At 34.0% G+C, this 27,891-nt stretch overlaps 1 protein-coding gene across 2 annotated transcripts in view; it reads right to left on the bottom strand.

The window, feature by feature from the left end:
• Pacrg (parkin coregulated) overlaps window positions 1–27,891 on the bottom strand; it is a 349,369-nt gene that overhangs the window by 260,838 nt on the left and 60,640 nt on the right. For both annotated transcript variants that reach the window (XM_087188174.1, XM_004869057.3), the window contains exon 2: window positions 10,855–10,989. In XM_087188174.1, coding sequence (XP_087044300.1) covers window positions 10,855–10,989 — 135 coding nt within the window. The remainder of the gene's footprint in view (window positions 1–10,854; window positions 10,990–27,891) is intronic.

Raw genomic sequence — 27,891 nt, 5'->3', positions numbered from 1 at the left:
CTCCATGTGTGTAACCAGTTTTCCTAGTATCATATGTTAAAGAAGTTATCTTTCCTCCAGCATATGCTTTTGGCTCCTTTGTCAAAGATCAGATGACTTAATGTTCTTGGGATTGTTTCTTCATTTCATTCTGTTCCTATTTTGGGTCTTTTCTGGTTTCATATAAATCTTAGGATTTTTTTTCTACTTTTGTGAGAAATACTATGAGTATTTTTATTGGTATTGCATTAAATCTACATATCAGTTCTGGTAGTATGGCTGTTCTGACAATATTTGTTCTACCTTTCCAGGAATAGGGGATATATTCCCATTTTCTGATATCCTCTTTGATCTCCTTTTACAAAGTACTATAATTTTCATTATAGAGTTCTTTCACTCACTTTGTTAGGTTAATTCCTAGATATTTAATTTTTTCAAAGTTATTATAGGGCCAGGGATTTAGCTCAGTGGTTCTGCCACTGAGCACAAGGTCCTGAGTTTGATCCCTGGTACCAAATAAAAAGTTATTGTAAATAGTATTGTTTTTCTAATTTCTTTTTCAATGGGTTCATTATTGGTAAACAGGAACGCTATTTATTTTTGCATTGATTTTTTTATCCTGCTCCATTATTGAATATTTTGATGGAATTTTGGGGGTCTACTATGTAGAGGATCATGTCTTGACTTCTTCCATTCCTATACATATAATTTTTATTTCTTTCTGTTGCCTGATTGCTCTAGCTAATGTTTTAATACTACATTGAATAGGAGTGCTGTTAGTGGATATCTTTGTCTTATTCCTGATTTTAGAGGAAAAGTTTTCAGCTTTTCTCCATTTACCATTTAATATGTTAGTTTTATATATATATATGTATATATATATATATAAATATAAAATAAATGAAAGTCCTTCTATACCTGTTTTTTCAGATTTTTAAAAAACATCATGGATAGATGTTGGATTTTGTCAAAAGATTTTTCTGCATCTATTGAGATATCTGGTGATTTTTGTCTTTACTTCTGTTTATGTTTGCATATGTTGAACTGTCCTTGCATCCCTGGGATAAAGCCTACCTGATCATAACATATAATTGTTTTGATGATTTCTAGCATTCTGTTTGCTAATATCTTGTTGAGAAGTTTTGTATCTATGTTCACTAAAAAGATGGGCCTGTAGTTTTGTTTTTGTTTGGATCCTTGTCTGGTCTTTGAATCTGAGTAACACTAGCTTGTAAGAATGGTATTAGTAGTATACCTTCCTTCCTTTTCAATTTCATTAAAGAATTTGTGGAGTATTGATGTTACATCTTCCCTGAAGTTCTTGTAGAATTCAGCAATTAATGGATAGGGTCCTGGGGTTTTCCTAGTTGGTATGATTTTATTACTGTCTCAATTTCATTGCCTGGTATTGGATTATTCAGGGGTTTTATGTCTTCTTACTCCAGTTTTGGTAATTCATGTGTGCCTGAGAATCTCTCCATTTCTTGTAAATTATCCCATTTGTTGGAAAACAATTTTTCATAGTAGTTACTAATGATCTTCTGAATTTCTGCCATGTCTATTGTGATTTTGCCTTTTTGTTTCTAATTGCATTGACGTGAGTGTTTTCTTTTCTCTTTTTTTGGTACATTTGGCTAAGTGTTTGCCTACTTTGTTTATTTTCTCAAATAACTAGCTCTTTGATCATTCATTCTTTATATTTTTTGGTCTCAGCTTCATTAATCTCTAATCTGATCTTTATGACTTCCTTCCTTGTATTTGGTTTAGGTTTTGGACTGTTCTTATTTCTCTAGGATCATAAGGTACATCATTAAGTTATTTATTAGCTTTTACAACAATTTATTAGTTAGCTTTCACAACAATAAACTTCCCTTGGGACTGTTTCATTATGTCCTATAGGTCCTGGTATGTTGTAGTAGCATTATTATTTGATTCTAGGAATTGTTTAATTTCTTTCTTGATTTCTTCTGTCACTTACTGAGTATTCAGGAGTGTGGGGGTCTTTTTGTTTGTTTGTTTTTGGTACCAGGGATCAAACTTAGGACCTAGGAGTGTGTTGTTTAATGTCCAGGTGTTTGCAAAATTTCTGTGATTTTTTTGTGATTGATTTGTAGTTTTTGTGTGCTGTGACCTGATAGCAAGCATGGGATGATTTTGTATGTATTTAAGCAGGCTATATGGTCTATTCTGGATAAAATTCCATACTCTGCTGAGAAGAATGTGTATTCTGTTGTTATGTGGAGCACTCTACAGCTATCTACTAAGTCTATTTGTTTGACGGTGGGTTCAGCTCTTAATTTCTTTGTTGATTTTTTGCCTTACGGCTGTCTGTTTGTGAAAATAGGGTGATGAGGTCCTCAACTATGACTGTGCTGGTGCTTATTTGATCTTTTATGTCCAGTAGTGTTTCTTTGAAGTTGTGTGCACAGGTATTTGGTGTGCATATGTTTACAACTGTTATCTTTTCCTGTTGAATTGTGCCCTTAACTAATATGTACTGACCTTCTTTGCCTCTTCTGTTCAGTTTTAGCTTTAAACCCACTTTTTCTGAAGATAAAATTGCTACCCCTCCTTGATTCGGGGGTCCTGTTGCATGGAATAATGTTTTCCATCCTTTGATTTTTTTTTTCCATCCTAAGAGATTTTTTGCATTAGATGTGTCTGGGATGCAGTAAAATATTCAATTTTATTTTTGATCTACTGAACCAATATGTGTCTCTTAATTGGTGAGGCCATTTAAATTGACAGCTATAACTGAAAAGTATTTACTTACTCTTACCATTGAATTATTTTTCTGACATTGATTCCTTTACTTTTCCCTTTTTGTTTAACTGCTCACCCTGCTTGATGTATTCATTCTATCAAACATTTTGGTTTTGTTGACTTCACTGTCTTTGTCTAGGATATCCTTGGGAAATGTGTGGGATGCTGGTTTTGTGGTCATGAATTTCTTAAAGTGTTCTTAGTTACAGAATATCCTTATTCCTCTGTTGATTTTGAAAGACAGTTTTGCAAGATATATTGGTCCAGGTTAAAGTTGTTTTCTTTTAAGTCTTGAAAAATTTCACTCCAAGCTCTCCTAGCCTTTAAAGTTTGTGTTGAAAAGTCCACTGTAATCCTAAGGTTTACCTTTATTAGTGTTTTTCTCTGAGAGCATTTAAGATTCTGTTCTTGTGTTGGACTTCTGGGATTTTGACTATGGTGTGTCATGGGAGCTTCTTCTCTCATCATAATTATCTGGCATTCTATAAAACTCACTTACCTGTATGGTGAGTTCTTTCTCCATACTTCCAAACATTTCTGCACACAGATTTTTTAATTTCATGTATGCTGTCTTATGATTTTTCTCTAACTTTAGTTAGTCTTATATTAGTCTTGTTTGTGTCATGTAGTTGCTGTTGGGTCAATTTTTCTTGCTGTCTTGTGGTTTTTAAGGTACTTTTGAGTACATCTCTTTGTGCTTCTGATTGGATCCATCCTCAAAGTCTGATGGTCTCTCCTCCCATTGGTCATTTCTGCTGTTCACATATTCAATAGAATTCTTTATCTTTGAGATTCCTCTTAGGCACCTTTCTTTGGTAAATTTGTCATTCACGTTTTGTATGGTTTGGTCAACTCTTCTAATTTTTATTTGACTTTTTCTTTAACTGCATTTTTTAATTTGTTTGTTAATTCCACTGTTTTGTTATGTCATCTTTCAGCTCATTCTGTTCTTTTGATTCCTCTTTAATCATTTCATATCACTTGGCTATTTGGTGTTTAATGTCCTAGCCACCTGTGCACCCTTGGATCTGGTTTGGGAAAGTTGAGAGTCTTTGGAGGCATTTTGTTGCCATTTTGTTTTTGTTTTGTTTTGTTTTGCTTTTTATGTTCTTACTTTTCTTGTATGTGTGTTGAGGATTGAGGTCATATAGAGTAAAGAGACTTTGTTGTTAGTATGAAGATCTCTTGAGTTCTGTTTTCCAGTCATGTGGTCTGGGCTTTATTTTTCAAGAGATATTATCTTACTACTTCTACTTCTTCAGTTTAATTGGGTTAGACTCAATCACTGTATTGTAAGGAGAGAATTTCTACTGGGTTTTTTTTATTCATTAAGTTTATTGGTACATTTTAGGTATACAATATGATGACATTCATCATTGGAAATTTGTATCTTTACATGATATATCTTGGTTCTTATTTTTTTCCCCATTCCCCTGCCCTCCTTTCAACCCCTCCACCCCTCTCTATTTACAAAGAGTTTGTTTCCATTTTTTCTTTTTCTCATATTTATTCCTTTTCCTTCTCTCCTTTACCCTATGCCTCCCACTTCCCCTTTGGACCTTTTCTTCCTATTTCACATAATCTGTTGTACATTTTTATCCTTATTTACACTTTCAGTTTCTCACACCAGAAAAACTATCTGGTATTTACACACGTGTCCTATTTATTTCACTTAAGAGTATACATCACTCACAACCATTAAACTTCTTTTGACAATTTTATCTTTTTACTAGTACCCCTTTAAGACTATAGCATACTCCTCTTAGTGGTTAGTTTGGGATGTGGAGAGAGGAGGGAAAGAAAGAGGAAAGGAAGGAGTAATTCAGTAAGATCAGAGGGGATAAGAAAAAATGTAAGTAGGTGAAAAATAGAAGGATGGACTCTGTTGAAGATATTTTTATAGCTTGTTAATATTGATGAGATTTGAGAGAATATTTGTGGAGGCTGAAGGAGAGATGCAGGGGGAGGAAATTGTAATTAAAGACAGAGGGAAGCTGTGAGGTTGTTGGCAACTGTTAATATACAGGGGTAACTTGGTTCATGAACACTTTGTTTGCAAACAATTTGGTTTGCAAATAGAAGCATTTGGCAAACTTTAGTTTTTGTTTGCAAAGTGTGCATTGGGTGACAAACATGACCATGGCCATCAATACCAAATAAACACACATGTGGCCATTTTTCCACAATTGTAGATTTTCCAAAATCTTATTCTCTTTTATACTTATACAGGTATCTGTTACATATATATATTATATATATATATAAATATATATTATATATATTATATATTTATATATATAATATATATATGTGTGTGTGTGTTGTGTCACATAAAAAGAGAAGAAAAGAAGGAAGACAAAATATAGGAAAAATGAGGAAGAAAAAAATAGGAGGGAAGAAAGTTTGAAAACAGAGAAAGTCCAAGAGAGTAGAAGAAAGAAAAAAAAACTTTAAAAAAATAAGAAAGTAGAATAAAAAATATTGATAAAGAAGCAAGATCCAAAGCAAAGCAAAGCAAAGCAAAAAAAAAAAAACCAAAACCCCAAAGAAGACACAGAACAGACAAATAAGGAAAAAAAAAATTCCATGTGGCTATTATACCATATAGTCAGAGTGTCCATACAGTTTCCTTTATGCTGTAGTCATTGCCTACTTGTAGTCAGTCAAGCTGGTCTACCCTTTGTGAACTGCTAAATTGCCTGCTTGAGAACATTGAGGGCTACCAATTTCTCCATGCTGCAAGCCCTGCTTTGGATGTGGCCAACTGCAGACCTTTGTCTCTTCCAAGATCCAACCATCTTAATTAATTTGGAAAAAAGAGGATGCGATATAGTTGGCACAACATTCATTTTTTCATTGACTTCCACCAGTGACAGCCCATGGTTGTCTCTGCTCTCCAAGCTCCAGAGACCTTCTGCCCAATATGTCACAAGTCCTCTACCCCAGGCAATTCTTTCTGTTCCTTCTGCTCAGACTTTATCTATCCCTGGGCCCCGACTCAAGAGTTCTATTTCCCAACCTGTGAAACCTGGCACAGACCTTAGGCTGGGTAAAGGGGCTCCTTTGCTCACAAAGGATAGTGGAAAGTGGGCAAGATTTAATACTATCTCAAATTTTTCGGTATTTGGGGAAACAAAAGGAAAGTGCACACTCTGGTTCAGCTTGAGTGTACTCCCTCCCCGTGTCTCTAGGGATGCAATCTGTGGGTCACTGCCACCAAACTTGGTGCTGCCCATAGTTCGTGGTGTTCAGCCTCTCTGCCTAGGGTAAGAGACTTCCCTTGTCAACTATAGACAGTAGGTAAGATGTCACAGGGGCATAGTGTTGTCTGGTGTTTGGGAAAATAATGTGGGAAGGGATTGCCTATTTTTGTGTTGCTGGATTTGCCTTTACTAAAGTTTCTTCCCACAGTGAGGTTCCTATTCCAGGTGGGTGAGAGTGTACTTTAGGAGCCTATCCCAGGAGTCTGGCCTCTAGAGTGCTGTATCAGAAATGCTCTGGAGGTGGCCTGTTCTCAGGGTAACGGGCGCGTTAGGGGAGGTGTGGACCAGTAATTGTCCAGCTTCCCTTTTTCAACAACAAAGATATTTGGTTTGATCAAAAGGATACTTCTTTCAGCTTAATTTTCTGTATCTGGGTGTGATTATCTCCCTCATTTCAGAATGCCTGCATGATCTTCTGTCTTGCCTCCAAGCTCCTTCAGTGCACCTCTTTTTCTACTTGGCCATGTTGGAAAGACTGAAGGGATTATTTTATAATAATTTGTTTTCCTATGTTATTTAAAACAATGGTTTGAAATCAACTTCACAATAAAATGATGAATCTCATAGTGCTACCTATGATTCATAGTTGTGTTCCTAACTAAGTATGCCAGTAAAAATTTTTATTTCAAGTTCACTCAGATGAATATTTCAAATGAGCACAGATTCCTGCCAAACAGAGACCTAGAATGGGCTCTTGGCTCTTTCCCCCAAAATCTGTCCTGGAAAAACCATAGCAAAGAACAATGGATTTCAGAAAGTGGGAAACAAACAAACAAAATTTTTTTTAAAAAGGAAGAAAGAAAAAGGAGAAAAAGAAAAGACAGAGGTGGAAGGAGAAAGGGAGAAAGAGCAAGAAGTGTAAGGGGAACAGGGAAAGGATGAGCAAGAAGAAAAGGAGAAGGTGGGTATGGAGGAGGAAGGTGGAGGAGAGGAGAGGAGAGGACAGGAGAGTGAGGCAGCAGCTCCAGAGCCCTGAGGATGTCTTACCCTGAGTTGGGTGGTGCAGGATGTCCTGAGGCAGAAGTGAGAGGACAGTATACTGAAAAGCTGTGCAAGCTTTCCCTAAAATTTCATATTCCCCCTCATGACTTATGCTTTAATACTTGGCTTAAAACTCTTCTCTACCACAGGACCACTTTCTACATGTATGACTCCCTTTGCTCCTTGTTTAAAAGCAGAGGTGGAAATAATGGCTGCATATTTTGCAAGATGATGTAATAGTCTTTCCCTTTCAAGAATGTCCATAAGGAAAAACCTTAGGTACAGCTCCACCCACTCCCACCCCAGTCACCATCCTTGTGATTCATACAGGAAATTGAAGAACAGAAATTTCAGATGAGCAAACTCAAATACAAATTTTAAATTTCCATTTTCATTGTTCACGCTGATTATCTGCTTTATAATTTATCCAGACTGCCTAGCTCTTTTTTTAACTTCTGTGTATAATGTGTATATTGAAGATATCAGTCATATTTCCTCACCAAAAAGAGTAAAACAATGCAGAAAAAGCAGCAGATTTTTTTTAAAGTATTTCAGGATTTTTGAGCTTGCTTGCCTGGTAGATTTCTTATCCTATATCAGATCTATTTATCTTTCATTGATAAAAATAACTCATTACTGATAAGTGCTTAGAAGTTTTTGCTAGAAATATTTTGTGAAAGTTTTTTCACATTCATCAAGGAATTTATGATAAGCACAGAGAGACATGGTAAAAAATGTACATGTAAGTCCTATGTTTTTCTTTTAATAATAATTCTTAATAGGCCTTCTTTCCGGTAACAGATTCAGGCATTTATTTTTGAATGCCATTATCTTAATACAGTTACTCAATACAATATGGTAACCATGTGGCTATTTAAATTAAAATTAAATAAAATTTAAAATGCAATTCTGTAGTCTCAGTAGGCACATTTCAAGAGTGTAATGGCCACATATGGCCATTTTACTGTATCAGACATTACAAATGTAAAACATTCCTACTATTGCAGAAAGTTGTGCTGACATCACCCTGATCTTTAGAGGCACCATAAAAAATAGGCTGAACTGGCTAAGTCATGTCATTTGGCCTCTCATATTGTTCTGGCATGAAACAAATGACCATTTCCATGTGCATCAGTTCAGGATGAGGATTGAGAAATCTAAACATGCTGACATTTACCTATCTTTAACTATTCTATTTTCTGATTTTTAAGGCTGCTTATGGGATTATACCATAGAATGCTTTTGTTATTTCAAAAATGCATGGTGGTTTCTAACATGAAGATGATTAGATCAGAAAATCCTGGAGAAGTAGAAGGGGAATCCCTATCCCTGCAAGTTTATATCCTGGAATAATCCTGAGATGAAGGGACACACAGCCTTTATACCATCATTTAGGGGAAAGAGTCCTAAATATTTCAGAGTCACATCAAAATTTTGATAACAGGAATGGCCTTCTCATTTATGCACACTATTTTCAGGCAGTCACAATCCCCCTAGGAGTTCCTAAGCTGACCCAAGAGTGTTTAAAGATGGCCAGTGTTTTCTAGGAAGCTCAGCAAATCAGGAGTCTTCAAGGAAAGATGGAGACTAGAGGTTAGCTTCATGAGGGACTTATCCTCTGTCTGCCCAGAGAAGAATCCTGCTGGCTCTCTGGTGGTGTTTTAGCTTTGAGGGTTGGGAAGAGCCCTGCTTCCTTCAACATTCTAGGCCTTTTCCTTAGGAATGGCGTCCTAAATAAGCCCCCTACTCCTATTTAGCCCCAGATTGTGCTCACAGTAAATAGGTCAAGGAATAAATGTGAATATATTGAATGAGCACAAGTCTATGTTTATTAACATTAATGTCTCATTTTCAATGTTGTAGCTATATAATTAAAATATGGTACCAAAGCCCTAAGAGCTAAAAGTTGACAGGTTCTAGACTTTTCTTGTGCTTACTCTGGCAGCACACTAAAACTGGAATAAAGTGTTTCTCTAAATATGTGACATTATACTACCAGTAAAGGCACATAAATTGTTTCCTCTTTATTTTTACTTTTTTAGCTTACTGAAATGGTACTATAATCAATTGTAGTTTAAAATAATTAGTATAACCATAAAAAAGAAAATTAGTTTTAGCCCTACTGACTGACTGTTAGGTTATGAAAGATAAAAAGCAAAGTGATTCTTCCATATTTTAATTAGCAATTTTCTTTTCAAGATGATTTTTTTCTAATCTCTTCATAATTCTAAAAGTTACTTACAAAGTTATTTGAATAGTTCAAAGTAAATCTATATTAATACTTTTCATTAATATAATTTACATATGTTATAATTACTTCAAATATCAAAACTACCTACTTTTTATAAAAAATTATGACAAACCTTACTTGACAGAAATCAGGTTATCAGGAAATTTCTCTGTGTTATATATGAACCAGTAGGTGGACAAGCAAACATAATACCAATATAATTCATTTAATATAAATGAACCCCAAAATCACAATAAAACTTTTGGAATATGTTAAGACTGAAATATCTAAATTAGTTATAATTGCTATACATTTTTCCCCACACATATATTTTCACATAATAAATTTACTTTCTAATAAAGATGAATACAAAGAAGATATTCATCTTCCCTAACCTTGACTCTGAAAAATTGATGACAAGGCTTAAGAATAATACCACCATGTTTCTTTTGTAACTTGGGATAATTTTAAGTTTGATAACTGAATATAGATGACTGCTCAAGATTGAGAAATGTTTGCTGATAATTTGAAAGTATTTGAAAAAGGTATACAACAATTCTTTCAGCCTTTCTACAGAGGAGGGGAGAAGTTAATTTTAATGCATCTTTCTAAGCTATTTACTTTGATAAATTCTTTAATTTGAAAATTTTATTTTTAACATAAATTTATTTGTTAATAATTACAAGCATATTTCTTTTAGGCTGGATTCTTCAGTTAATATGTTAGTTGCTTAACTTAACTGCTATTTGGCCAAAATCTTTTGCTTTCCTTAACCTAAGGCAATACTCAAATGTTTGCGGGGGTTTTGCTGTCTTTACATGGAGAAACCACTGTAGCTGATAAATATTACCAGAAGCAAGGTCATTGATAACAAAAATAATTAAATAGCAGAAGTGGTTAGAGATCAGCATTCATTTTTCAAATTAAATGTAAAAGCTTTCCCTGTTAAGTGATTGGCAAGTTTTTACAAATAACATCAGTGAGCCTTTTAGAAAGAAACACAGTCACATTAGAATGGAGTCATTAGGCAATACATTTATTTTGAAGCCAATTAACCTTTTGTCAGAAAAATGTTGGAGCTGTAATGGCTTCAGCAGAGGTCAGTCTCTAACAGGGCAGTGTGACAAGCCCTCCTACAGGCTGCCTCAGTGCACCAGAGCACGCCCAGCACTCAGGAGCGGCCCTCTTTTGTATTCTGCTCTACATTTCCAGAGAGCAGACAATCTTGACCTATCCATTTAGGTAATTAAAGCTTCCATTTGGAAGTGTCCTGCAGGAAGGTGAAATTTTGGGGAGATAAATGGCTGTTGCTCTCCGCATCCAGCTGCCAGTTCCATCACTTGATGGACTGCCTGAAACGGGCTGCACTGCCAGGTTCTCATAAAAATAGAGATGAATTGGGCAGCAGACAATTCTCTAAGGCAAAGCAACTCTGTCATTATCTTCCTTACAGGCTATAATTTAATTGTTAGTCAAGGTGGACGGCTGACACAGGGGGGCTTTCTAAGAGCTTACCCACCATCTTCCATTTGCTGAGAAATTACTCTGGCTTATTTACTTAGCAGCCAAGTTTCTTTGGCATTGGGAGATGTCTCTTCAGCAAGCGCAGCTGGCTCTCACAGTTGTGCCCTGACTTACCTTCCAGGCTATTTTGTTTCCTTTGGAATCATGCTCAAGGGCAATTGGGAAGTCTCCTCGCTCATAAAATTTTCGAAATGCTGTAGGCTTGGTTGGTCTTTCTTTAAAAGCTCCTGCAGATGGAGGCCCTCGCACCTTGAAAGAAAACAAAAATCATCAGTGTTTAAAACGTACTAAAAAAATCCCCAACAAAGACAACTTTTTTTTTAGTTTGTATAAAATATGCTGGAAGATAAAGATCAAATTAATCAGGGACAATAGAAGTCTCATATTAATATAAATGTTTGGGAAAGAAAATTATTTTAAAACCACTAATAAGGTTCTACTTTGTTTCAAGGTATTTTTGAAAACATTCCTAGAAAATGTCACTTAAAATATCATCTTGTAAGGAAGAAAAATCTGACACTATATTTAAGGAAAACATTTTAACATAGCTAAGTTCAGAGTGTTAAAAGTTTGAAAACTTTTAAATTGTAAATTATAATCTCAGGCCTGATACATGTTATGGAGTACTGAAGTAATGAATTTATATTATTTCCTTTCAATCTCTCTAGAAATACCTAAAATAATGGTATATGTTCTCATAAGTAGTAACAAGACTATAAATAGGATAGAAAATTAATAAATTAAAAAATTTATAAAGAAAAAAGAGGATGTGTATATAGCATACATTTGGTAATACACATCTATGAAGAAGCAATATTAGATTATATGAGAATTTTTTACTACCTTAACTATAATTTTCACTAAAGAAGAAATATTTCCCATAGAATTAGTCACACTGAGCACATCTTTGAAATCTGCGTTATTTACATCTGAACTAATTTACTGGGTTATAAAATTCAAAAGGGATGTGACTTCTATTTAGGAAATTATAGTGTACTGTAGTATTGTTTCTTATAGACAAACAAGACATGACTGTTTCTTACTTCTTAAAAAAAGGTAAATATCAGTCATTTTGTGCATTAATTTAACAAAATTATCATTATTTTAAATAATATGGATAGATTATCTAATAATTTAGCTTCCTATTTTAATTTATTCTAGGTTAATTTTGAATATTTTAAAAACTAACTTTAATAATATTAACACATCTATAATAAATGTAACAATTAAATATAGATACATGACAAATTCATTATTAAAGGATAATGTTTGAAAGTGAGTACAATGTTAAGAAATACTAAGATGACAGAATGCTGACACGGAGGTAGTAAGCAAGGTAGTATAAAGATACTTCCTAGAGTTAAGAACTTAGTCCATGACATAGCACTTATTCCCAATACATGATTATGTAAGTAACTGAGTTAACACTAGGGAGTTGACAGTGGGAATCAGGATATTCTCTGCCACACTGAAAATTTGAAATTTCTTCTGGTATCAGGGATATTGACCACCATTTTTGGTCAAATTCACTCACTTGTTAAATAATCACATGCTTTGACAACTACTTTGCGCAGAGTTCTGAGCTAAGGACTATATACACAGGAGAATTTGCAGCTACATTACTGGAAACTGCAAGGTACGATTGCTCAGCTTTTGTAATCCATGAAGTAATAAACTTTGAGACACCGTTTTTAGAAATATAAAGGACTGACAAACTTTTTTTGTGAAGAATTTACAAAAAGATTCCCATCTACTGATGTGGAGGCATTTTAACACCCTCAGAAAAAGTGATTGAATAATATCTTACAGAGAAAACAGCAACAGTAAACCAGATGGGTGCTTGAACATATCTTCACAGAAAATTATAATGGAGTAGTGCATGTGCATAGTTGGTGTGTATGGGCACATACGTGTGCATGCCATGTGTGTATCATTATTGTATATTAGTAATCACTGGTCATGAGAAGCACCATTTATTTCATTTTTCATTAACTTATTATTGAGGTTGTTGTAAATCCAAAAGCAGTATTAAGAAATAATACCTAGAGGACCCATGTACCATTTTTCCAGTTTCCCCAGTGGTAACATCTTGAGAAACTATGCGACTATATCACTACTAGGTAATTGATATTGATACCAACAAGAAATGAGCATTTCTATCACCACAAAGATCTCCTTAGTGCCATCTTGGGCTCTTTGCTCCTGGAAACAACTATCTCTTCTCAATTTCTATGATTTTATTTCAAGAATTATATAGCATAAAATCCTTTGGGGTTATGAGCCTTTATTTTTACTCCAAATAAATCTCTGGACAATGACATAAATTGTGTATCGATAGTTCAATATGTTCCGATGCTGAATAGTATTCCAATGCACAAGTTTAACCATTTATCATTAAAGACCATCTATGTTGTTTCCCGTATTTCGCTATTAAGAATAAAGCTGTGATTTTTCATAATGGTTTTTATCAAGTTGAGGAAGTTTCCTTATTTCTTATTTTTGTGAGATTTTAAAATTATGAATGAATGGTCAATTTTGTCAATATTTTATGCAACAATTAATATGATCATGTGATTTTTCTTCTGTCATCTTTTGATGTGGTGTTTGGGAGTTCTGGGATTACAAATTCAATTTCCTTAACAGTTATAGAACTATTCAGATTGTTTCCTAATAGGGTGTTTCTGGATTTTTTTGTGAAAATGTGACCCATTTCATCTAAGTTGTCAAATTCATGGGTGTAGAGTTGTTTGTAGTTTTTTATTATCCTTTTGAGGTCTGCAAGGTCAGTAATGATATCCATTTTTAAATTTTTTTATATTGGTAATTTGTGTCTCCTTTTCTTCTTTGTCAGACTTGTAGGATGTTTGCCAATTTTATCTCTCTCTATAGAGCCATTGTTTTCTCATTGTTTTCTCAATTTTTCTGTTTTCATTTTATTCATTAACATTCTTATCTTTATTTCCCTTTTTTGATTTGTATTTATTTTTCTAATTTTTGAAATTGGGAGCTTAGATCACTGATTAGAAACTTTTCTTCTTTTTTAATGTATGCATTTATGTTAGGAGCCATTCTAAATAAATTTCTGGGAAAAATCATTTCATAATTAAAGTATGATTATAGCTATCTAAGGCCTAATATTACCTTGACCATGAACTGGCTATGGCATATGGAAACACAGCTCCTTGCCTCCAGTCACAAGTTGAGGCCTCAGTGGTCCTGTGACACTATGATGCTCAAGGACAAGATTACATCAGCTGAAGACATCTTGGTTCTTCAAGAACCAAGTAGTAATAAAAAAAGAGAAAGGTTTCGCCTAGGGGAAGGACAACTTCTTTATTAGCCTGCTATCTCATCCCACCTACTATTGTAAGAATGCTCTCCTTACCGCCTTCATCAACATAAGATCCTCATCAGCATAAGATCTACATCGCCATAGGATTACTACCCCCTAAGTCACCTGATACTCCCTCCAATTATTGTATGAACCCAATAAATAATGGCTAGCTCGAAGAGATTGTCTTTACCAACCCTGAGGCATTGACCTCCTGGCCCTCCATACACTTTGAAATTATGCAAGTCTCTATTGTCTTTTTTTATTTAACCCTTGCTGTCCCCATTTCTAGGCAGTCAGAGGACTGATCACCCTCTGATACATGTATTGCCTTATATTTCCCTGTCAACACAGTTTTAGCTATATACATTGTACATGTTTAATATGTACCATTTCATCTTTACCCAGTCTAACATATTTTTAATTTCCCTTGAGATAAATGGATTATTTAGAAGTGTCTGTATAATTTCAGTTTTTAGAATTTGTTGGCTTGCTTTATGGTTCTATGTTAGTTAGCTTTCCATTGCTGCAACAAAATATCTGAGAACTTAAGTGGAGAGGAGGAAAAATTTATTTTGGCTCATAGTTTCAGAAGTTTGAGTTCATGGTCACTTGGCTGGCTCCATTGTTCTGGGCCTGTGACAAAGCAGAACATTGTGGCAAAGTGCACATTGTTGAGCCAAGCTGCTCACCTCATGTGGCCAGGAAGGAGACAGAGAGAGCAAAATATACTCTTGAAGGGTATGCCCCCCAATAACCTAACTTCCTCTATCTAGACTCCACCTCCTAAAAGTTTCCCCCACCTCTCAATAGCCCCTTAAGTTATGAATCCATCAATCAGTTACTCTTTTGGTGAGTTTTGAGACTTCATGATTCACTCACCTCTCAAAGGCCCTGCCTCTGAACACAGCTACATTGGGTTGCAAGTCTTCAACACATGAGCTTTGGATGGCCTAAACCATAACAAATTTAATGATAACAAGCTTAGAACATAGTCTACCTTAGTTTATTTTCCATGGCCACTTATAACAAATACGTATTCTGCTGTTGTTGGGTAGAGTGCTGTTGTTGGCTATATATTTTGGTTATATATTTTTATTAGGTCCTGTCCTTGAGGATATTGTTGAATTTTCTTATATCTTTGGTGACTTTCTGGCAGTTGAGAGTGTTGAAGCCTCCAACTAGTGTTCACTTCATGTATTTGGCCACACTGAAATGTGGTGTCTACTCACTGAGGATTTTTATGACTTCTTGGTAGACTGATGCTTGTTTTTTTTTTGTTTTTGCTTTTTTTTTTTTGGTACCGGGGATTGAACTCAGGTCCTTACGCTTGCATAGCAGGCTGAGAAACGACTGAGCTAAATCCCCGGCCCCTTGATGCTTGTCTTTATTCCACAATATATCAAAGATTGATACAGTTTACTTTATGCGAGATCCTTGTATCTATGGTAAGATTTTCTCCAAAATTTGCTTCATATAAAATTATACGCACTCCGATTTTCTTTTGATGAGTGTGTACTTTGCATATTGCTTTCTATTTGCTTTCCATTTGATTTTCTAACTTATTGTTCTATTTTTATTTATTTTTTAAATTGTAGATAGCATATCACTGGGTGATAGTTCTTAATTCATTCTAATAATCTCCACTTTTAATTGCTTTAGACCATTTTTCATTCAATAATTTCCACTTTTTAATTGCTTTAGACCATTTCACTGATGTTGTATGGCTTAAGTATCATGTCATTTTTTTGTTTTCTCTTTGTTCTCCATTTAATTTTCTTTTTTTCCTGCCTTCCCTTTGATACTTGAATATACTCAGAATTTCATTATAATTCATCTATTGTGACTTTGAGTATATCTCATTGTATAGCTGCTTTAGTGATTGGTTTAGGTATTACATTATATATACATAACTTATCACATTTTAAATTCTCAAATTTCCACTAAATTCTTCTTTGTTGTCTCTTTTCTGGGACTGTGTATTTTTTCATTGTCTTGGGGTGTTCATAATTGTTAATTGAAGCAATTTCAGTAATGGCTACTTTCAAAGGTTTTTTTTAAATACTAACATTTCTGTCACCCTAATGTTGACAAGTATTGGTTATATTGTTTCATTCTCTTTTGAATCTTCCTGGTTATCAGTGTGATTATGGATTTTCTACTGAAACCTAGATATTTCATATATTTTAGGAAATGTTGGATATAAACTTTCCACCTCAGCTTTATTCCAACATCTCCAGCAGGAATGTGGGAGAGGACACCAGCTCATTACTTCCAAGTTGGGATGGTAGTATTAGTTGTCTATTTGGCCTCTATTGACCCCAGAAAAGAAAATGCCTCATCAGTACTGAGAGTAGAAGTTCCAGCATACCTGAGGCCTCCACTACTACTTTTCTGGTTTTGAAAGGTAAGGGGAGCCTCATACTGCTCCCTTCCCCAGACTGTCCACACTGACACCATAGGCTGGGTGGCCTCCATCCCACTGGGCAATCTCTGCTGGCCTTCCTCTGATTCCACTCCAGTGGAAGCAAATATCTCATTATTGCTTGGAGGGATCCAAATCCCAGTTCCCCATGTGGTCTCTGCTGTTACAGTGAAGATGCTTTATTTAAAAACTCAGCTACAAATATTACTTAGATTATTTTGTTTTATTATCATCTGCTAACCAATTTTTCAGTTTTGCTGGAAGTCAAATAATTTATTTTTCTATAAGCCTCCCTCTTATAGTTGATTGACCTAAAATTTGGTGAGATTACCCCTTTCCCCCTTCTGTTTGTATTTGTTTCAAAATCAATTTCTCTTCTTTTGTCTCTTAAGCTGAACACACTACAATATTTCAGATTCTGAACTCAAAATTCTAACTGTTTAAACTTTTCAAAGAATGAACACATTCCTAAGGAAGCCTAGAAGGCTTTTTATAAATTGATATAGATAACTTATACTTCTTTCTTCCCATAAATTTTTATGTAACCCCTATAGAACTGATTCTATGCCTATGGTTTCATGGAAAGTCTTTATTTAGAAGAGAAGTTTACAAAATGATCCACACTAATATGCAGTCACTCAAAAAGGAGGAAGTTTTTTCTTGAGTATCTATTATCCTCTGTCATTATGTTTCTGTTGTTTACTTATTTTTAAACACTTTATTTTTATGGAATTTCTAAAACTGCAATTATTAAAAATTTTTCTCAAGTAGACCTCTTAGTGCAGCAGTGGCATTACCTAATCTGATGTCATGTCCACAGATAACATTTTTTCTGTTTCAAATATATATATGTTCCCATCTAACCTTTATAGGAGGACATAACACTTTTATAACCTACATCTAATTCATTCCAGATAATTTTAAAATGTGTTCATAAAAAAAAGTGAAATATAATTATCTCTGGAAAGGTAATGAAGATATTATTATTGGAAATAATACAAATGGTGATAGCTTGACTGAACAACTTTTAAAATAAGCAAAAATGCTATTACATTGTTAATAATCTTTAGGTAAGTTCTGTATTTGTGAAAAAGGAACTACTATAAATTTAATTTCATGTCTTAAGATTTTTTACTCTGATTTATTATAAATAATATAAAGCAAATAAGGAACAATAAATCAAACTAGATTTGTGGGGAAATGCAATTAAGATTTGCCTGAATGGTGGGGGCAATCTGTAAACCAATTAGGAAGAATGGATGTTGCAGCAGAATGCTTTTAATAAAAGCTAATGCACTTGGGAACCAAGATATTGAATGCAGTTTGAAATGACTTCAGATGATAGAGTACTTTATATGCCTACATTTATTGAATGTGCTATAATGGATTTAGGACTTTGATCACAGTTTCTGTCATATGGCCACAAAACTAATAATAATAAGTAGGATGGAATTTAAGGCTCTCTGAAATTCTTCATCATAAAGTTTGAAAATTTCCTTTTCATTATTTTTATTCTCTAGCATAAGCTGGAGCTACAAAAAAGACTTTTTAATTTCAAGTGGGAAATCTACATTGTGTTTAACTGTTTCATTTAGCCAACCCATTAAAACACTGAAACAATAAGATACAAATAAATTAACTTTCAACTTATGTAAGCTTCAACCTGAATTTTTGATTAAAGCATTATCATTGTGCAGCTGGTGGGCTAGGCTTGTACTGTCTTTGAGTTATTCGGGCAACGGACCATTAGTCCCAGGACTGGTGAATTTGTTGCCATCAGGCCAGACTTCTGAATAAGAAGTATTGTAGGTCAGTGTCTGCCCCATCTTGCAGTGGCTGTAATACATTAGAAATTGTGCAATACCTCAGGTCACCAAATTTTCAGGAAAATTATATAAAATTATTACAAGAAGCAAATTTTATTATAATACAAGATGGGACACCTCAGTAGTAACAACAGTGAGCTCATATTACCAGCAAAAGTGATTATGAGAAGTTTGAGCACTATACTAACTTAATAATGTAGCAGTATATTATGACTGTAGTATCTAGGAAAGATGTGTCCTATTAGATAGGTAGATAGATAGATAGATGTTTTCAGTGAAATCAGGCATTGTAGTTAACAGTGAGTGGCAGGGAAAATCAAGTCATCTACTTTAAGGCTATTTTGTTTTGTTTTTTTTCATTTTTTGAGGCAGGGTCTTGCTGTATAGTTCTGGCTGGCTTTGACTTGTAATGATCTTCCTGCCTCAGCCTCAGAGTGCTGGGAATACAGGCATGAGGCACCATGCCCTGCTAGGAAGGCGGTTTAGTCAAGATTAAAAACAGATCTGTAAACTGGAAATTAGTATTTCTGCATCTTATTGTTTCCAATTGTATTCAAGATCTAAAAAAGATGGACTAGAGTCAGGAGCAGGTAGAGTCAAGATCAACTGTTCCCAAAGGCCTTAAATTAGAGTGTCATCAAAAATAATGACAAAATCCTTTAATACTACACAGTGTTTTACTAACATTATTAGTATCCATTTTCAACAAAACTATATGAAATGATTTTTACAAAGAAATCAAAGACTTAGATAAATATAAAAGAGAATTAGGCCACATGACTAGTTGAATGAGAAGTGCTAGGGTGAGGAATGAGGCTTAGATTTCAAGACTATAAAGTTGAAAATAGTTTTATTTGTTTAAATAATGTAAATAATAAACAATAGAGTGTCTTAAGTAAATTGAAGAAATTCTTACTGAATTTTTAAAGTTAACTATAATTCTACCAACTATTGATAATTTTGTGTTTTTTCCCTTCTAAACTTTCCAAAAACATACATGTGCCAAATACTATATTTTTATATTTTTGATTTTTTCATATGGTATCCTTTTTTACATAGTGTAATATATTCTGCTTTGCTATTGATATCAGAATTTCATTTTTTCATGTCTAAGCAACCTTCTAACATCCATTTGCAATTTTATTGGAATTTATATTAGTTCCATATTTTTCCTATTATATTTATATTAAATATTTCAGACATGAAATTTTCTATATTTCATATTATTTTCTTCAGATTTAGTCATCAATTTGAGACAATAAGGTAAAAATTATTTGTATTTCATGAGTCTTGAGAAAATTATTTGCTAATAAAAAGGAGAACAAATCTTCCAACTGTTTAAATTAGATTATTATGGTTAACATTTGGGACATTTCAGTATAAGTCTGATATACATACATTTGTAAATGTGTGTTCATGCATTTTCTACGTTAGTATCAATTGGCATGTACTATTTATATTGAAAGATATTAAGTAGTTGTTATGTTTATCAAAAATATCTCCTTATTGTCTTTGTTTTCCATTTTATTTACTCAGCATTTAAAAGTTTTTGACATTTTTATAGGACAGTCTCCCTCTCTTTATTTGTTCTTTTTGCCTCTAGCTTTTTCTTCTCTAGATCATTCCTCTGTGTGCTACACAATGAAATTCTAATAGGTTAATTGAATCATATCTCTGATCTGCTTAAAATCCATAAATGATTTCTCACTGGCATGCTCCGCAAAGACACTTGTAAACTGTCAACCTCTCTAGTTTGCCCTGCACAGGCACCCAGCATCTGTCATGGACAAGATCAAGGTAATCACAAATATGTCCTATTCTTCTTTAATCTCCAAGATTTCTCTGTGCTATCAGCTTTTATTTCCCCTTCATGTCATACTTCTTTGTCTCTTCCTTCCTTTAACTACTTACTAATTACTCCAAAGCTCAACACAAACCTCACCTCGCTTAAAAAATATTTTCTACCAAACCACATCTCTACCTCAGAGTGGGATTAGGTATTCTCACATTAGGCTTGCGATGTCTGTGGGAAAACAATTAAACCTTGCCACTGGACAATTGAACAATCTACCTAGAAGATATTAAGGAGGATCTAGGCCAGTGGTGGTGAACCTATGGCACGAATACTGCAGCAAGCTGTTTGTATCATTGAAAGCTCTAAAAGGTTTGCCATCACTGGTCTAGGCTATTGGTAAAATTTGACTGTGAGAAATTCTTAAGTTCAATCTACGAAAATTGACATCTTTTTCCAAAAGGAGAGTATATACTGGGAAAAAGACGAGGAACTCAAAACATTACCTGGATATTTGATAATAAGTGGATTCTAAATAAGAGGAATAGTCACAATTGTAGTAAGAAAATGAAAAAGAGATAATATCATGGACATCAATGAATAGGAGAGGAGTTCTTTAATAATAGAGGTCAAGTGAGAAGAGGATTGATATCCATCTGAAAATTAAAAGGCAATAGGGGCATGATGGAGTAGAAGGCAGACTGTAGTGCATTGAGAAGGAGTAGGGTATATGAATGTGAAAACAGATGGGCTCTACAGGAGATATCTTACCCTATAGGATGTCAAAATCTGAGTTCCTAGCAAGATATAACTGTCGAAGTAGGGCAATATTAATGATAATTAGAAATGAGGAGAGAGAAGAAAATCAATGGATCACAACACCGAATTCAAAAATTATCTAAACACTTATGGATCCAGAATAGTTTTAGGAATAGAAGATACATGCATAACTAATACATTTATCTAAAATGACCAGAGGAACTTGTAAAGGACAATACAGATTTTTTTTGGTAGTAAAAACTCATAATCTGAATAGAGGGAGATAAATTAAAATGTTTCTTAGAGGCGGAAAACTAGTTTTAAAATAGATTTTACCTATATTGACAAGTCTCTAGGCTTGCAAAAAGAGAAGTCTAATACATTATATCCAAGTTAGATATTATTATAGAGAAGAGATCAGAATATATCCAGAACCTTCAATTGAAATAAGAATGTGAAAAATGCCACAAAAAGAATTCTGGACACTCGGGAGACCAACCCGTTGGATTTGAAGGCATTGTTCCTTTTTCTTAGGCAATATTACTTAGCCTTTAAAAAGTGCCTACACTTTTCAGTGACTTCAAATAGAAATCTATTGTAATTCCCTGTAAACCCTAATTCTATATAACTTTAATTAGAAACATTATCAGAGAATTATATTTGCCATTCACTAGAATTGTCTATTTATAAACTTTATTGTTAGCAGTGATTAAATCAGAATTAGTCTGAGTTGTCTGTATATTTCTTACATTTAAGTAATTATCAATTATTACCACAACTTTATAACCCAAAATTTCAATAAGAGATCAATACATTTTTTCTTCTCTGTAAGATTAGTCAAAATAAAACCCACATTTCCTATTACAGATTCATTTGTACAAATGAGGAAATTTGGCTAAAAACACAGTGCCCTGTGATATTTAAATTAAATAATTTCAATTGGTTTAACATGCTTGCAGAAACTAGGCTAAATACAATTAGCAGAAATAAAAGCCCTAATTACATTATGATAAGCTATGTTTAAATTAGCATTGTCATATAATGATTGTAATCATATAATGATTCTCTGTAGAGAAACAAATATTTTATAATACAGTTTTTCAGATAAGTAGAATGAGAAAGATAAAATGGTAGTATATGCTAGTAATAGTAAAATTATGAATTTTTAAATTTAAAAATTTGGAAAACTTGAGTACTAATCTTAGCTTTTCTGGTTGACATTCTGTCATACTCTGCCTTATTTCTGAAAGGAAATAGGAAGATAGCATTTGAATGGAGTGGACCAGCTGTCGGCAATTAGGGCAAGTGACAGGGCACTTCTTAGCCTCAGCTACCTTCTGGGACAGAAGAAAAATTTCTTCATTGTCCTCTAAGATTCTCTTTATTTCTCTGTAACTTAACATGCTTATTTATTAATAAAACAAATACTGAGTATATGCAATATTACCAGAGAAGTCACATATTTTCTTTCATTTCATTTTATTTTTATTTTTTTTCCATTAAGTTTATTGGTGTATTTTAGGTATAAAATTGAGTTACATTCATCATTGGGATCTTACTTTTTTTCCCCTTCCCTTGCCCTCCCTTCACTGCCTCCACCCTTTCCTATGTACAGAGACTTTGTTTCCATTGTTTTCCTTTTCTCATATTTTTTTCTTTTCCCTTCTTTCCTTTCCCCTATCCCTCCCACTTCCCCTACTCCTTTAGACCTTTTCTTCCTGTTATACAATATCAATTATACATTTTTTAAATTACAATATCAAGATCTAGGAGACATTACCACAGATTTTACAGAATTTAAAAGGATATAGAAAGCATATTACAAAAATCTGTTTTGAAATAAATTTGACAACTTCTGAGAAGTAAGTTGGAAGACAAATTAATGAAGCTAACTCTGGAGGAAATATAAAATTTGAATAGCACCTATTAAAGAAAGTATATTCCTAGCTTGAAAACCTACCTATATGACAACAGCAGGCTCATGAACATTTTAACTAATAAACTATATCAAACAATTAAAGCAGAAAAAAGAAGGAACACTTCTCCCCTCATTTTAGGAACTCAACATTGTGCTAATCCTAAAATTGGATAAAGATAATAGAAGAAAAAAGTATGAACATAGAAAGAAATTTGTATAACAAAACAAACTATTAGATGTTAGATCTGGCAGGATGTAGAAAGTGGTTTTGTTATAGGGATGGCAGTGTTGGTTCAGCATTGGAAGATCCACCTCCAAAAGTCATCATTTTAACAGAGGAAAGGAAAAAGCCATATGATCCTGTCATTAGTTGTAGAAAAAGTATTGGACTAAATTCTATAGCTGTTCAAGGTAAAAGCTATCAGGAGACTAGAAGTAGAACAGAACCTTCTCAACAGATTAAAGACATGTACTCCATACTTCCAGCAAGAACGCCTTATATGAATGGAGAAGATACAATGCTTTCTCCTTAAGGTGGGGAACGAGGGCAGATATGCTTACTCTTTATCTGTCCATTAAACTTGGAAACCTAGGCCCCACCAAAATAGTCTGGCAATAAAATGACACAATTAGGATAGGATTGGCAAGGTAGAAGCAAAATCTTTACATGTAGATGAAATGATCATCTACAGAGAAAATACTAAGAAATCTCTAGGAGCCCCTAGAACTTGTATTTGAATTTAGCAGGATTAGAAAACACAAGGTATATATAAAAATTCAGGTCTGTGTATACTTGCTATAAATGAAGAATTGGATATTGAAATTTAAAAGTTATGTAGGGGTACAAAGGACCTAGAAAAGTTAAAAAACAAAAAAACAAAAACAGTGTTGGAAGACGTTTAGTACCTAAATTTAAGACTTCTAAAGCTGCAGTAATCAAGGCAGTGTTGGTGTAAAGAAAGACATATAGATCAGTGAACTAAAACAGAGAATCTAGAAATAGAACCACACATATATGGTCCACTGAGTTTTGAAAGATTATTTAACATTAGCATTTTATAGAATATAAACTCAATTCAAGAGCCGAGGAAGAGATAGTGTTTGCAGCAAATGGCGCTAGAACATCTGGTATCCATATATAAAAAATTAACCTCAACCCTTTATTTCCATACATGAAAATAACTTGAAGGGATCTATGAACCTAAATATGAAAGCCTAAAACTATAAATCTTTAAGAACAAATTATAAGGGAAAATGTTTATGAATTCAGGGTAGGCAAGAGCTACCTAGGATACAAAAGACATGATGTATAAAAGAAAAAAATTGATAAATGAGATTCCATCAAAATTTAGAACTTTGAATGACATCATTAAAATGAAAAGTAGTCCTTAAACAGACCATATTTATAATGCATATAACCTATGACCAGAAAATATAAAGAATTCTTACAGCTCATTAATATACAACCCAATTAAAAAGTAGACATAAGAAGATGACAGCACAAGGAAAGGTGTGCAACTCTAGAATCAGAAAAATACTAATCAGTACAATAACAGGATTGAATTATACACTCATTAGGGAGATGAAGTTAAAAGTTTTAAAAACCTTGTCATGACTTTTTCTTTTGGTTGGATTCTCTCCCTTTGCATTTAATTTGTCACGCCCAATGGATTCATTCTGCTGGGTTTCCTGGGGTTGTGATCCTCATTGTCTTTTCCTAGGGTATTGTCTAAAATTTTTTGGAGTGCCAGTTTGATATTCATGAAGTTCCTGAGGTGCTCTTTATCATCAAAGTATCTTATTTCTCCATCCATTTTGAAAGATAGTTTTGCATGGTACATCAATCTGGGTTGGAGGTTGTTTTCCTTTAGAGCCTGAAATACATCACTCCAAGCTCTTCTTGCCTTGAGGGTTTGCATTGAGAAGTCTGCTGTGATTCTGATGGGCTTTCCTTTGTATGTGATGTTTTTTTTCTCTCACTGCTTGTAGAATTTTGTTCTTCTGTTGGATTTCTGGAATCCTAACTATTATATGCCTATGTGTAGATTTTTTTAAGGCTAGCTGGAGTCCTACATGCCTCACTTATCTGTATGTCAAGTTCTTTTCCCCTCCTTGGGAAGTTTTCTGCTATCACGTCTGTGAACAGTTTTTTTTATGTCATCTGCACTCTCTCTTGTTTCTTCATTGACTCCAATCAGTCTTATGTTATTCTTCTTTGCATCATCTAGCAGCTGCTGGACTGATTTCTCATGTTCCTTTACAATTTTAAAGCAATTTTTCTTTTCCTCCTCACTAATTGCAATCTTTTCTTGTATATCTGAAAATCTATCCTCACATTGGTTCATTCTGCTGTGCAGACTTTCAATGGAGTTTTTAATCTCTTAGAAATCTGTTTGCATCTGTTTTATGGATTCCATTTCTTTCCTATGTTGGGATTCCATCATGTTCTTCAGATCCTCTATTTTTTTATCTGTGTCCTCTCTAGATTTATTAATCATGTCTTGCACCATGAGCAAAATCTTTGCTGTTATCTGAGTCATTATTTCTGATTTCATTTTTCCCAGATCCTCTTTTGTTGCCAGTTCAGAGAGTCCAGGTGGTTGAGTATCAGATTGTTCCATCTCATTTCCCTTTGGGGTTGCTATAGGTGATCCAGAAGTCTGTTTTTGAGGCTTGTTTACATGTCTTCTCATTTCCAAGGAGGGGGGGTGCTTCTGGCACCCGCGAAGCTCGCCTTCTCTGCCTAGGAGTTTGGGATGGCAGCGGGGGAGCTTCCTTGTGGGTTCTGGGACTGGCTCACCTTCTCTACCCTAGGAGCTTGGGATGGCACCAGGGGAGCCTCCTTCCAGGTGCTAGGACCGGCTCAGCTTCTCTGCCCTATGAGTGTGGGATGGCAGCATGGGAGCTTTCTCGAAGTCACATATTTTAGAGTGAAGAGGAACATTGAAGTGCACATAAACTTGATTTATTTATTTTTAAGATACTGAGTGAACCCTGGGAGCAGTGAGCTACATCCCAACTCTTTTATTAATTTTTATTTTGGACACAGTCTTACTAAGTTCCTAGTCTGGCCTGGAACTTGTAATCCTCTTGCCTCAGCCTCTTGAGTAGCTGAGAAGTAGGAATGCATCACCATGCCTGGCCTTGCTATACTCTTAATAAACTGAAATCCTTAGGAAAACATATACTGATAGACATTTCAAGGCTTACTTTTCTCAGCTTTGCCTTTTCAAAGATACTGAATTTCAGACTAAGATTCAATGACATAAATGTAGAGTTCATTTGATTTAAATATACTTCTGCAACAACTTTCTCCTATATGATACAAGGAAGCACCAAAGATTGCTGAGCAAATTAAGTTTCTGCCATTTTAAATTTGTAACTATACTGGAACATGTTTGAAACTAAGATTTTATGTCAAAACACTGTCTCTACAGTCTAAAATTGACCTGAAAGGAATGCTTAGATAACACAATTTCTCTCATATTATTTTTGTTTAAAATAATAGGCAGCAAGGTATCTTTAAATTCTCCACTAGAGGAGATGAACAAAAGATTGATACCCTTTCCTAACAAAATGAGATTAATAATTAAATAATAAAAAATAAATCTTGACAATTTAAGGCTTGAAAGTTTACTTAAAAGCTGTTCTCTTCTTGCAGTTAAATACAGAAAAAGGCCACACATTGTAAGTGCCCAAGTGTGGTTCTTGCTATCAATTTGTCTCTAGAGAGTCATCAGAGACTTCAATTTAGACTGTGCTATTTAGCATCTGTCTTGTAGAACTGATAAAATGCCTGAATGACTGAGACAGCTTGGCTAATACACTGTTACACCTAACACTGAGGCCAAAGAAATGAGCTGGTCCAATGTGAAAGGAGAATATTAATGGCAAGAGTTTAAAATATATTCCATTCCTCTAACACCTTTAAAGTTGAAAGCATGGTAAATACTTTTTATCTAAACAAGAGCCTTCCATTTCTTGCAGTTACCTCTTATTGAATAATTAGAGAAAAAATGCTATTTTTGTATATGGGAAGAGACTGTGTCCATTTGCATCTTACATATCATGAATATTTCGATGGAAAACTTGAAAGTCCTATCTATTTTTTTTTTTTTTGGTACTGGAGATTGAACTTGGGTCCTTGTGCTTGCAAGGCAGGAGGCAGAACCACTGAACTAAATCTCCAGCCCTGAAAGTTCTGTGTCTAATGATGCAAACTGATAATTCTCCAGAAAGAACCAGTTGTTTAATAAAAAAACATTTTTAGAATTGTCTAAAATAAAATATTTTTATATTGGTAAAATAGTCCTACCTTCCCATCACTAAACTGGTACTCTTCAAAATGAATTACTTTGAATTTTAATATAATTTACACTTATTAAATGTTCTCACTGTGAGTTAGAAACTAATGATCAGAAAAAGGAAGGAAAAAATGTAGAGGAAACATCTATTGTTCATATAAAGCACACACGCTACAACTTAACTGGAAAATAACATAATAAAAACAGTACATTAAAATCCTATAAATCAGAGTTTTTGTCCACCGTCATCCTTTAAATAGTAAGAGAAATGTTAAGAAGAAACAAGAAGCACCTAAATAGCATGTTTTCTACCATAAATACAGTAATGTACCTTTACTATTCACGTCATGTTTTTTTATTTATTTTGTATATTTTTAGAAAATATGCATTTTTTTTTCTGAGCTACTATCTTTGTTTGTGAAAGCAGGCTGAAGTTAACTCAGCTTATGGCCAACATAAAATCAACAAATTCACTTGGAGATTAAACTCCTGACCATTTCTCCATTAGGAATAACCCTGATTTGGCCATTTGTCTAACCAGTCTAAGACAACTCATCAACCTAGGAGTTTTATCAGTGGCTTCCTTAACCTTCAGAAGTTTCTCTTTTTGGATAGCCATGGGTTATTTGCATGTACGCATTATTGCATAATTTAAATAGAATTTACAGCCATGATCTGAAGTATGTTAGATACTATAATTTTGTATAAGCATTCCATACACTTTTTTTTTTAGTTCAGTACATTCCAGTACATGTAGTTTACAATCATCTTGGGAACTGGGTACATGTACATAACA

Source organism: Heterocephalus glaber, unplaced genomic scaffold (assembly GCF_053883595.1).
Source record: "Heterocephalus glaber isolate CG9 unplaced genomic scaffold, H.glaber_assembly_v1.0 deba00001523, whole genome shotgun sequence".
NCBI classification, from domain to species: Eukaryota; Metazoa; Chordata; class Mammalia; order Rodentia; family Bathyergidae; genus Heterocephalus; species Heterocephalus glaber.
Note: the sequence above shows the minus strand (reverse complement) of the source record. Positions and strands in the feature narration are given on the sequence as shown.